Below are 12087 nucleotides of genomic sequence, written 5' to 3' on the forward strand. Positions count from 1 at the left end.
ATGGAGCAGGAGATGGAAGTGGAGGTGGACGGAGGACTCTTGGTGGTGGCCAAGCCTGTGGCGGCTTCGCCGGTGGTCTGGGCCAGTCCGGCCTTCCTGCTGCGGTTGGTGCTCTCACTGGCCTTGCTGGTGCTCCCGTGCCCAGCCGTGGCCGCAAGAGTCTCCTCCTCCCTCAGCACCACCCACCACGTTCATCACTTCCACAACAAGCATGGCACTGTGCCCATTGCCATCAACCGGATGCCCTTTCTGACACGTGGGGGCCATGGTAAGACCATCCCTTTTGTTGGCTTGACCAGTGTGGGGGACCTGCATGTGGACGTTGAACTGATTTATTGGATTGGGTGGAGTTCATTTCTATCAGAGGGTTGATGTATGGCAGCAATAAGTTCTAAGTTGAGTACATAAGGCAAGGCAATGGGTTTACCCATGTATTGATCTGTGTCATCTCGCAAAGGCCCCCAACTCACTGCCTAAGTCCCCAATAGGCCACCATCTTGATTCATGTCTCTCTACTGGTGCATGACACTTCTAGGAAATGTTTCTGTTTCACTTTCTCTATCCATCTTCCAACATTGAAACAGCCATATTAGATCCAGTGACGAATCAAGCGGTGATACCTTACCAGTAATGGGTCTATTGCTACTTTGAAGCCTACATTAAGTGTAAAATTAAGTATTATTTCTGTTGTATATGTATTATACATTACTTGTCCTATTTTCTACAATTATGTTGCGGAGATTGGCAAAGATATTTACCAAGCGGGACGTTTCTAATGAGTAAACACTGCTAACAACAACAGCAGCTAATCTTGGCGCCATCACCTCCACAATCAAGTTGACCAACTTTTCGCAGAACAACTTTTTGATGCACGTCATATTCAACTTCTCATCAATAACACATCTCTACATTGGTGAGCTTTTGACATAAGTGATATCAAAAGACAAAATGCGAGACAGACCTGGACTTAATGTGACTCGGCTTAAAGCTTAACTCGATCCACTCGACGTCCATTGCACTGGTTGCCTGGGGGGAGTCCCCACATTTGCGATCCCCTCCAAGGTTTCTCATTGCATCCCATTGGGTTGAGTTTTTTCTTGCCCTGATGTGGGATCTGAGCCGAGGATGTCGTTGTGGCCTGTGCAGCTCTTTGAGACACTTGTGATTTAGGGTTATAGAAATAAACCTTGATTGGTTGATTGATTGAAAGCAGTTATTAGCAGCTGTATGGGTAATGCTATGTGGAGATTAACCATGTTGATGCATGACCTTGTTGAGCTTTTAAAGTGAGCGATGTAGAATGACAACACAAGACCCAAAGTGCTAACAACACGGAATTTTAACAACATGGCTAATGGTCTTTGCTGAAAAAGTCAAATTGACTGACTTTTGGCAGAACATCATGTGTTTCAGCACCTGTAAGTCCAGTTCTAAGTTTGAGGAATTACCCAGGATGTGACAAAGTATTTCCACATAGTGGTTGTGCTGTAGTGGCCGGTTGACGGCCAAAGCAGTGATGCTTTGAGGATCCTCCGGGCTACTGGTGTGTACTGTCATCTATAGTAGAACATACTGAAGGCTATTTTATTGGGTGAAACGAGTGTAAAGATGACTATATGGGTTGTGTTACATGTTTAAAGGATTATAATTATGTTTAGGAAATAAAACGTTTTTTAAATTGTCTACCTATGAAAATATTTGATTTGTTATTATTAATCCTACTTTGCGGAAATTTGTTTACCATGGTCAGGCCTGGAACCAATTAGTCACGGTACACGAGGGACACTTAAAAAATGAAAAAATAAAAATGATTTTGTTTTTCAGACGCTAACTAAGTTTTGGAAAGTTTTTTGTGTTTACCTCGTCCAGAGTTATGAAAAAAACTGATCTATTCATTAGGTTAGTTCATTCAGAAGATTGAGAGTTCGACTCTTTGCTGGGCATCTCTGTGTGGAGTTTGCATTGAGATTTAAGTTAAGGTTTTCTCTGGGTGCCCAGGTTTCCTCCAACATTCCAAAAACATGTATATTTGGTTAATTGGATACTCTAAATTGTCTATAGGAGTGAATGTGAATGATTGGTTGTCTCTTTGTTCCCTATGATTAACTGTTGACTAGTTCATCTCTTGTCCGAAGCCAGCTAGGATAGGCTGCAGCTCAATTCTGACCCTAATAAAGACAAGTGCTATAGAAAGAGGATGGATTTTTTTTTCAACTTATGGACCTGGCTTTCCCCCCAAAAAACAATGCACATGACCGCAAACGTTATTATTATTTACCATCTTTTTGCACTCGACATCTCTACTGTTTCCTCTCTCACTACGTACAGTATAATCAGTCTCAATCAATTTGGCATCAGGGAAGGTGTGAGGAGCATCAGCAGACCTTTTGAGGTCAATTGACTGCAGTGAGCCTCCAGTGGCGTCATCAGTTTCTTACTGCTGTATCGGATTTATGGTTATCATATTCTGCTCCCATCCCACAGCCTAGTGCATCGCAGTGGGACCGTGCACATTAATGAGAGGCCAATGTGAGTGTTGTTGTTTTTTGTACTGGCGTTATCTGTACTACGTCAGCAACATCACCTATCATTTTCATGCTGATGAGAGGATGTGAAGACAAACTCAATTCCATTTTCCATCTTCTTATAGCTAATACTGTTATTCTACAAAGCATCATAAAAAGATGAGGCACAAGGGTCCTCTTCCTATTTCTGTTTCATTATTATTTCCCTGCCTTCTCCTTTGCCTTGCTTGTATAATTGGATTGCCCCTCTCACATTCTGTCTCTTAGCTATTTGAATGGACGTAATTAACATGTTCCCTCCCGCCAGACCTACCATAGGAGAAATTAAATGCTTGGTCCTGTGTTGTTCCAACATGTAAAGTGAGGTTTGATTGGTGAGGCACACTTGATTGTGTTCACACTTGTTGGGTACCTTAATCAGGACCAACAATATTAAATAAGATACTGGTGCAGGTTTGTTTTGTGAGGTTCGTTTCATGTTCAATGTGACAAAACTGCCAGGGTTTGTTCTGTCTCTCTGTTAGAGTCAGAACGTTATGGGCGGATTTTGATTAAACTTTCAAGAAATGGGCTATGGAACATATTACATTTTGGCAATGAACAGGATCATTCATACTCCCTTATTTTAAATGTACAAAAAGAGGCTGAACTTCTTTGTGTGTGTAAATCCCAGCATCCCTGCCTCCACCCACAAAGACCAAAAGCGTGGTTGACTGAAAAGAGGGTTCACTCTGTTTAATTAATGGCGCTATAGAACAATTGTGCCTAAGTACTGAGACTGATAAAAATAGATTAACCTGTTGCAGCCTGTTTGGAAGCGTCATATGAATAAAGCAAACACGCTTGGACTTGGCAATTTTTTTATTATTCAATTTCCTGGGATTTGCCTGTCTGTCTGTCTGTTAGTTAGCAACATAACTCAAAAGGTTATTGGTGGATTTTAATTAAACTTCCTGTAAATGATAGAAATGGAATAATGAACACATTCATACATTTAGGGAGTGATCCAGATCGCTGTCTGGATTCTGGATATATTTGTAGGAGTTTTTACGACCAGGAGATAACTCCTGGCATAGGTCTGCACTGTCTACGTGCTATAGTTTTAATATTCTGCTATATTATCAGCTTATGTTTGACAAAATGCTTCTAAATGTACCTTTTAACACACACACAGTTAACACACACACACACACACACACATACACACACAAAGAAAGCAGCGATACAGCACTACCAATACATCTATTTATTTTTTTACAAATTTTTTTATGCAGTATTTTTATAACTGGTCCGTGTCTTTGGGCCGTTAAGAAGTGTATACATTTCAACCACTTTCACTTGCAAGCAGACTGTGACCCATTTGTCAAGTCTGCTTTGTCAGGCGGCTTGTTTGGTTAACACCCAACCCCCCTAAATTTGTCCGATTCCACCTTATTGGTCCAAAAAATGTGATTTATTTGATATACATGCATCTTTGTTCATCTGTCAATGCCGGCAACATTCAGCCACAGACAGGAGTTAGATACTATTCCACTAAATGGGAGAAAGTACATAAATAATCTGTGTCCACCCATTGCCATTAACACAACATTATAAGACATGGCACGCTTATATTGTGCTGGGAAACAGTTATTCAGATTATCCTGTTCACACTTGACCAAACTAGCCACTTGAACACATCTACAAAAGCATCAAAATCGATATACATTGATACCACGATCATCCATGTCGACCTTTTACTACATGCAAGGATTATTTATTCTGGATACGTCTTGTAATTTAACCATGTTAAATCACCAACAGCATCCAGTCCCACTTTGCAGCTCTTAAATGTGCATCATTATTTGTGTTGAAGCTGATAAAGGTTTTTTTTTTTTTTACTTTAAATGTGATACAATGAACAGACACTGCTGGAGTTTATTTAGAAAATAAACGCCTACATTGCTTGCTGATTACAGCTAATTAATGAGTGTTGACCACTGAACTGTGGCATTTGTATAAGTCTTGCTCAGTGATTAGTGGCCCACTCTCTACTCGACGCTCACATTGGTATCCTTAGGCCATGCATTTGTGTCTAAATCATGTAATGCTGTGACGCTGGTGAACAATAAGATCCTTTAAAAAATAGAGCTATTACTATGTATTAGTGCTAGGGTTGGGCATTGTTTGAATGCCAACTATTCCGGTTACAGTTCCGATTCCTTGTTTCGATTAGGTTCTTATTAATTTGAGGCAGCGTCATCATTAAAGTTTGCATGGTTTGAATGAGGGTTCTATCGATAATTCTTATTGGATGAACTGTCCCCTTTATTAATGAAACAAAAATGTGCCTTTAAATACAAACCAACTATAAATATTTAAATTACAGACAGCACCTCCAAGTCCGAGTCCATGGTTCTCGCCTGGAAAAGGGTGGAGTGCCATCTCCGGGTTGGGGAGGAGATCTTGCCCCAAGTGGAGGAGTTCAAGTACCTCGGAGTCTTGTTCACGAGTGAGGGAAGAGTGGATCGTGAGATCGACAGGCGGATCGGTGCGGCGTCTTCAGTAATGCGGACGCTGTATCGATCCGTTGTGGTGAAGAAGGAGCTGAGCCGGAAGGCAAAGCTCTCAATTTACCGGTCGATCTACGTTCCCATCCTCACCTATGGTCATGAGCTTTGGGTTATGACCGAAAGGACAAGATCACGGGTACAAGCGGCCGAAATGAGTTTCCTCCGCCGGGTGGCGGGGCTCTCCCTTAGAGATAGGGTGAGAAGCTCTGTCATCCGGGGGGAGCTTAAAGTAAAGCCGCTGCTCCTCCACATCGAGAGGAGCCAGATGAGGTGGTTCGGGCATCTGGTCAGGATGCCACCCGAGCGCCTCCCTAAGGAGGTGTTTAGGGCATGTCCGACCGGTAGGAGGCCACGAGGAAGACCCAGGACACGTTGGGAAGGCTATGTCTCCCGGCTGGCCTGGGAACGCCTCGGGATCCCCCGGGAGGAGCTGGACGAAGTGGCTGGGGAGAGGGAAGTCTGGGCTTCCCTGCTTAGGCTGCTGCCCCCGTGACCCGACCTCGGATAAGCGGAAGAAGATGGATGGATGGATGGATAAATTACAGACTGGTCTGATTAATGAAAATAGCTCAAACTAAAATTAGAAAGAGTGTTGAACAACATTCTCTCATTTATTTATATACTGTAGTTACCCTTTGTTTTCTCTGGGGTATTTTGGTGTTAGTAGTTTAATAACAATGAAAACACCTTTAAACAAGTTCTGGTAAAGTGTTACACTGTAAAATGCTGATACTTGAGTTGAACTCACTATATGAGCAGTAGCACTGGTATTAATTGTTTGCTGCCTCAATGTTGGCATAAAAGACAGATGTAAATTATTAATTTACTTTACATATGTATTTGTTTCTTTTTGGGGGAGAAACAAGGCCCTCTTTCATTACAACACCATGAATCCAGAGGAGTTTCAACATACTTGCACGAAATTTACGAAACTTAAGGTGCCGACCGAGATGCTGGTGCAGTTTTACTCAGCCATCATCAAGTCCATCCTGACCTCCTCCATCACCGTGTGGTTCCCCGGAGCCACAGTCCAGGATAAGCATCGACTGCAGCGCATCGTACGTGCTGCTGAGAAGGTGATTGGCTGCAAGCTCCCATTCCTCCAGGACTTGTTCTCCTCCAGGACCAGGAGGCATGTGGGTCGGATCACAGCTGACTCTTCTCACCCTGGACACAAACTATTCTCCCCTCTCCCCTCAGGCAGGAGACTACGGTCCATCCAGACCCACACCTCCCGCCACCTGAACAGTTTTTTCCCCTCGGCCATCAGGCACATGAACAATAACTCCTAACAGTAGCTCCTTTGAATTCCTTCTAAGTCTATAACAAGATCTGATAGCTCAGTTACAGCTCTTGTTATTACCAAATCTGTGTTATATGTGTTTTATGTTGCACGATTGCACCAAGAAAAATTCCTAGTTTGTGAACCCGTTCTCAAACAATGGCAATAAAACGATTCTGATTCTGATTATGATTCTGAAATAACAGCTTTTTTATTTATTTTTTTAAATGTAATTAGGACACATTTTTGAGTGGTTAATGGTTGTTCTTAGTTTGTGGTGGATATTTCTTATTCGTTCTTGGGCAGCTATTGAAAAATGTACGATTCCGATGCTGCATGCACAACCCAATTTAGTGCATTGGTAAGCACTGCCTTATTGCTATACGAAATGACAAAATGTACTCTTGGCACAAACTTGTTTATGATTATACATTGTTTTCATGCACTAGTAGCATGCCGTGTTCAATGTTTGCCCTCATTTACTGCTTTTCATCTGTCAACACATCTGTGCTTGGACACGCACTCATGCCCTCCTATGCATAATTTCAATGACTCAGTCAGAAGACAGAGAGCTGAATGTTTGCCATGTTGAGGTAATCCGACCCGAACGCCCCGCCGCATCGAGCTAAAGGGATTAAATAGCTCATTTGGATTCAGGGGTTCTTTGATGTTTTACATGGCTTGCTTGCAAGTGATTTCACTGTCTGATGCATCACTTTGTCCTTGATGGTGGACCGGACAGAGAGGGACAACATGGGGAGGGTGTCGGTGGCCGACATTGCTTGTAAACCAGCCGCAACATAAGGTACACCTAAAATAAGATAAAATACAAAGTATATTTTCACAACTTGGTAGAGCACCATTTGTGTCATTTTGTCGAGATACATTGATGGTCTTCCTCAACCAAATGGTAAATGGGTTATACTTGTATAGCGGTTGTCTACCTTCAAGGTACTCAAAGCACTTTGACACTATTTCCACATTCACCCATTCACACACCCCACTGATGGTGGGAGCTGTCATGCAAGGCCCTAACCACGACCCATCAGGAGCAAGGGTGAAGTGTCTTGCTCAAGGACACAACGGACATGACGAGGTTGGTGGAAGGTGGGGATTGAACCAGGAACCTTTAGGTTGCTGGCACGGCCACTCTCCCAACTTCGCCACGTCGTCCCCCAAGCCTTCCTAGTTAATGTTGTAAAAGTCCTATTAGGGTTTAGACGGCAACAAATATCAAAAATGTCTTTCTGATTCGAGGAAAAGTCAGAACTAGATTGGAGGCCAATTTTGAGTTGCTATTATCGCGCCATAAAAGTGTGATATTTGGTGAAGAAATGCACCCCTTTACAACAATTTCATTTGACAGTTCTTGTCCATGCCAAGCAACGCTGCGAAAGCACACCTAAGTCTATATTTTCTGCACCGTGTTGATGTTAATTACAGGCTTGCCGCCGTAATGACAATGCGTCTTGCTGCGCTCAAGGTAATTGGTGAAAAAAAAGATATTTTCACATCGATTCATGCCAATTAGGTATAATGCCTGCATTCAGCATCCTATGCTCTCCTAACTCTTAGTCCTGTCTTTTTAGTTTATGCTCTTTCCCACTCTAGCTGCGCTCTGCAGGTGTTATGCTCCTCCTTTGTCTATTTTGTCTGCCTTTATTTCTGCTCTTTTGAAGCATTGATTGCTGTGTCCGCTCTGCTGCATTTGAGAGAACAGTTTTGGGCTTGTAATCCCCCTCGTCTGTTTGTTTAGCTTGACCACACATGCATACTAATGCTATCAGCTGCTTCCTGCATTCGCTCCCTCATTACTGCCTGCCTGAAAATTAATAAATGTGGTCTCCTTTAAAGTGTGTGGCCCTATAATCCAAAATTGTACCGCATCACCGTATCACTATGTGCGTGACAAGCTGCCGTGTTTGAAAATGGTCACTTTATCTCTCGGCTGCAGCAGCATGTTTGTGTGTTTTCCTGTATGTGTGTGTGCTCGGTTGTCGAGTTGTCTCCTTTAAGAGTCAAGTCACAGCCCTTGTCTTTCACAGGGTGCCATTAGTATTCACATGATGATGTGCCTCACATGGCGTGCAAGGTGCACAAGCGCATGCATGGACACATGAGCACTGATGAGAAGCCGAAAGGATGCCTCAGGTGTTCTGAACAGTTGAGATAAGCTCGCTGTCTTCATTTTTGTCATACTTTTTTTACATTTTGTGACTTAAAAATGCCAAAACCAATCAAATTTAGGTCAATATATGTTAAGATATGTGAAAAATACATCCTCACACCACACTTTGGACACTCCTGTAATACAACATTTCTTTTTAGGAAAGTGTAGCGATACAAATATGTGCAACAGAGTATCCATCCATCCATGTTCTACTGCTTATTCCCTCCGGGGTCGCGGGGGGCGCTGGAGCCTATCTCAGCCACAATCGGGCAGAAGGCGGGACAAGTCGCCACCTCATCGCAGGTGCAACAGAGTGTGAATTGTTATTTTGCTTTTCCTGTTTTCAAGTGTAGCATTTATCAATTCAGCTTGTAGCACTGTTTCCCATCTCTACTGAACTGGCTTTTGTCTTGTCAAATTGTCTGTTTACATATTTTACTGGGAAGGCCAAGGGTTACCAAACAGACACTTTAATGACGGAAGAGGGTTTTCAAGCCCTGGCTTCTCCTTGGCACTATGACTAGCCTTGACTCATGTTAGACAAATGATGGGCTGCACGGGATTTGTTTACTGAGTAGACCGGTAGGCCTAATTCCAGGCATACTTGCTGTTCTTCACTAATTGTTTACCAGGTAAGAAATTTGTAAGAGTATTGACCCAAATGTATGCACGAAAACTCAGATTACAAATGCATGTGCCATCACACCTTTACCGAGGCCTAGGGGTGGGTACTGAGTTCAGCAATCGAAGTGCGTCGGTACTATTGGGTACCATTTCACGTAAAATCAAACTGTGCCATATTTCCATATCTTTTATTGCATGTGACATCACATCCGGTTGCAGCCTAAGCATTAGCTCAAACACTTGGCCAGGTAATAAGTAGTCAAGCAATCAGAACACCTCCAGGCAACTTCAACCCTAAACTAACACCCTCCCTTCCTCATCATACCTCCTCGGATTGTAAATAATCAAATGTAAACAATCAAATGTAGTCACTTTTTCTTATAATTTCTGATCTCTCTCTCTGTGTCCAATACTTGCTGTACATATGTACCAAGTCAGACTTACACTGTTCCAATGTCAATTTCTCTGATGATGCAATTATTGATGACTGAAGTGTTGATTCCAACCAAACTCAACCCCCTCCCTATCCCACACCCCGGATTGTAAATAATGTAAATAATTCAATTTATATACTGTGATGATTGTCTTGTGTGATGACTGTATTATGAAAATAGTATATATCTGTATCATGAATCAATTTAAGTGGACCCCGACTTAAACAAGTTAAAAAACTTATTGGGGTGTTACCATTTAGTGGTCAATTGTACGGAATATGTACTTCACTGTGCAATCTACTAATAAAAGTTTCAATCAATCAATTCAATCAATCAATCAAAGACTCAGTCAAATTGCCTCTAGGTAATCTTACGATTTCCCACACCAACAAAGAAGTCGTCGCTCGAAAGTACAGTAAGTCTCCACTTTTCAAAATGCGCTAATTTGATGCTAATTAACATTATATTTGCACAGAATTCATGTTTTTTATTGTCATTGAAAGCATGTTTGTTAATTTTTTGTTGAGCTATATTAAAAAAAAACACTTGGAAAAAAATATCAATCTGCAATTAATCGCAATTACTTTTGAGTAAACACTGAGCAATGCGATAATATTTTAAAATATTAGACAGCCCTATGTACAATACATAAGATCTGTCTAGAAATGGCCTTTTACAAAGACAATGATGCTCATTTTAACAGGGACGTTCAGATATAACAATACGACAAATATTGTGCATGGTTTGCAGCAGTGTTAAACTACATTGTGCAATACTGATGGTTGTTTATATGTTCTTCATTTTTGTATCATAAATTAGAGGAGCAAACCCTGAAACCCATTCATAAACCGAAATTGTGGAACAAACCAAAATGTCTCGGTTAGAAGAAGTATTCCCCTTTGAATGATAAAGTGTGCAATCACGAGATGTTGATAACAGGAACAGTTTTTATTTTCTGCAGGAAGCATTCTCATGGTTTGTGTCTGTCTAAAATGTGAGAAGAGGCGTACCGACGATCCTTCCCAACAGTGGTTTGATTAATCTCCCTCCAAGGCATGCCGAGACGCTTGAGCATTTGTCACAAACTAATGGATATGAATTGTGACGCTCTTCAGTCTCTTGTTCTTGACACGGTGTCTTTTAGTCTGGCAAGACTTATCTTGTGAGAGATGGATGTAGTGACATGGGAGTCGTAGCGCTGATTAGCTGGATGTAAACAGGAAGTACTGTACATTTCACATCTTTTGAGGGAGTCTGTAAGTCTATATAGCGGTGCAGGAAAGACTTGGACGTGGGTCACACCTTGGCTTTGTAGACCAGGGCACGACTTCAGAGGGCGCTCTGATGTAAGCTCACCTGAATTATTGAAGCCGGAGGGGGGCTTACAGTAGGAGATCTGAGTGTCCACAGGCTGAGCTCGCCATCAATAAAGTATCAAGAGCCAGCTGAAGAAGACACAAACATGGCATCTTCTGTTGCAACTTAATGAGCAGTACATTGCAAGCGGCTGTAAGGACTGTGGGATGTTGTGTTTCAATATTGTTTGTCCCATTTCCTCCCACCTATTGTGCGCACATAGCGAGGCCCATTAATCATTCATACAAAGAAGTGTCTTTGCTCCGCTGGCCTTTTCGGCACAGCACTTCATTGTATTTAAAAAAAGCTTTCGGTTCACTTCATGCTTGACATCAATTATTCACCACAAAATGCAAATTCCTTGACAGAGCACTCGCTGCGAGCCAGACGTCACAACAAGACTTTCCATGTCGGCTTTTGTTTATTCCATTTGCAGGACGGTATTGTTGACTGGGCTCGGAACGGCCAGTATATTAGTGAATCTTGTTTTCATACTCAATCCATTCCTCCTCTGTCAAAATCTGGGGGGAAATGAACCATTACGGCACGGAAAAACATGTCCACATTCACTTTGCATATCTTGTGTTTACCGCAAGGCTCTTTGTGCCTTCAGCTGACACATCTGTGTCGAAAATCCCGAGACTGACACATGCAGCACTCCCACCGCAACTGATCTTCCATCCCTGCATATTGCCTCCACTTTGGAGACGAGCAGCAAAGGGGAAAGGCGATGAAGAAAATACGGTGCAAAAAAAGAGAGGTTGAAATTAATTGACAGGGGGATGAAGGCAAATCTGAACAGGAGGGGAGATGGAGGATATCAACATGAGGTACTAACTCATGTTGCCTTCGCACACTCAAATATCTCCCAGGGGCTTTAGGAGAGGCTGTGGACATGATTCTCGGCTGGACTGGAACAAAAAAAAATGGTGAACCCCCGCTAGTTTCCACTCTGCTCCACTCCACAGTGAGCTTCTGCCATCTCCTCTGAACCTTTTCATCATTCCACTGCAGGAATAATGTGTGCCGGGCCGTGGTGTCATGCAGGGCGAGGCAAGGAGACATTCAACTTCACAGTACATAGCAAGTGGATTTCAGAGAGACAATAAACTGACTTTATTTACATGTCGAGGTCATTATGCTG

At 42.4% G+C, this 12087-nt stretch overlaps 1 protein-coding gene across 9 annotated transcripts in view; it reads left to right on the top strand.

Annotated features, from left to right (window-relative positions):
* LOC133606397 (neurexin-2-like) overlaps positions 1-12087 on the top strand; it is an 873942-nt gene that overhangs the window by 622494 nt on the left and 239361 nt on the right. For 2 of the 9 annotated variants that reach the window (XM_061960337.2, XM_061960336.2), the window contains exon 1: positions 1-268. This exon is cut by the window's left edge. The exons of the other annotated variants lie outside the window; for them this stretch is intronic. In XM_061960337.2, coding sequence (XP_061816321.1) covers positions 1-268 — 268 coding nt within the window. The remainder of the gene's footprint in view (positions 269-12087) is intronic. 9 annotated transcript variants of the gene reach the window in all.

Source organism: Nerophis lumbriciformis, linkage group LG05, assembly GCF_033978685.3.
Source record: "Nerophis lumbriciformis linkage group LG05, RoL_Nlum_v2.1, whole genome shotgun sequence".
NCBI classification, from domain to species: Eukaryota; Metazoa; Chordata; class Actinopteri; order Syngnathiformes; family Syngnathidae; genus Nerophis; species Nerophis lumbriciformis.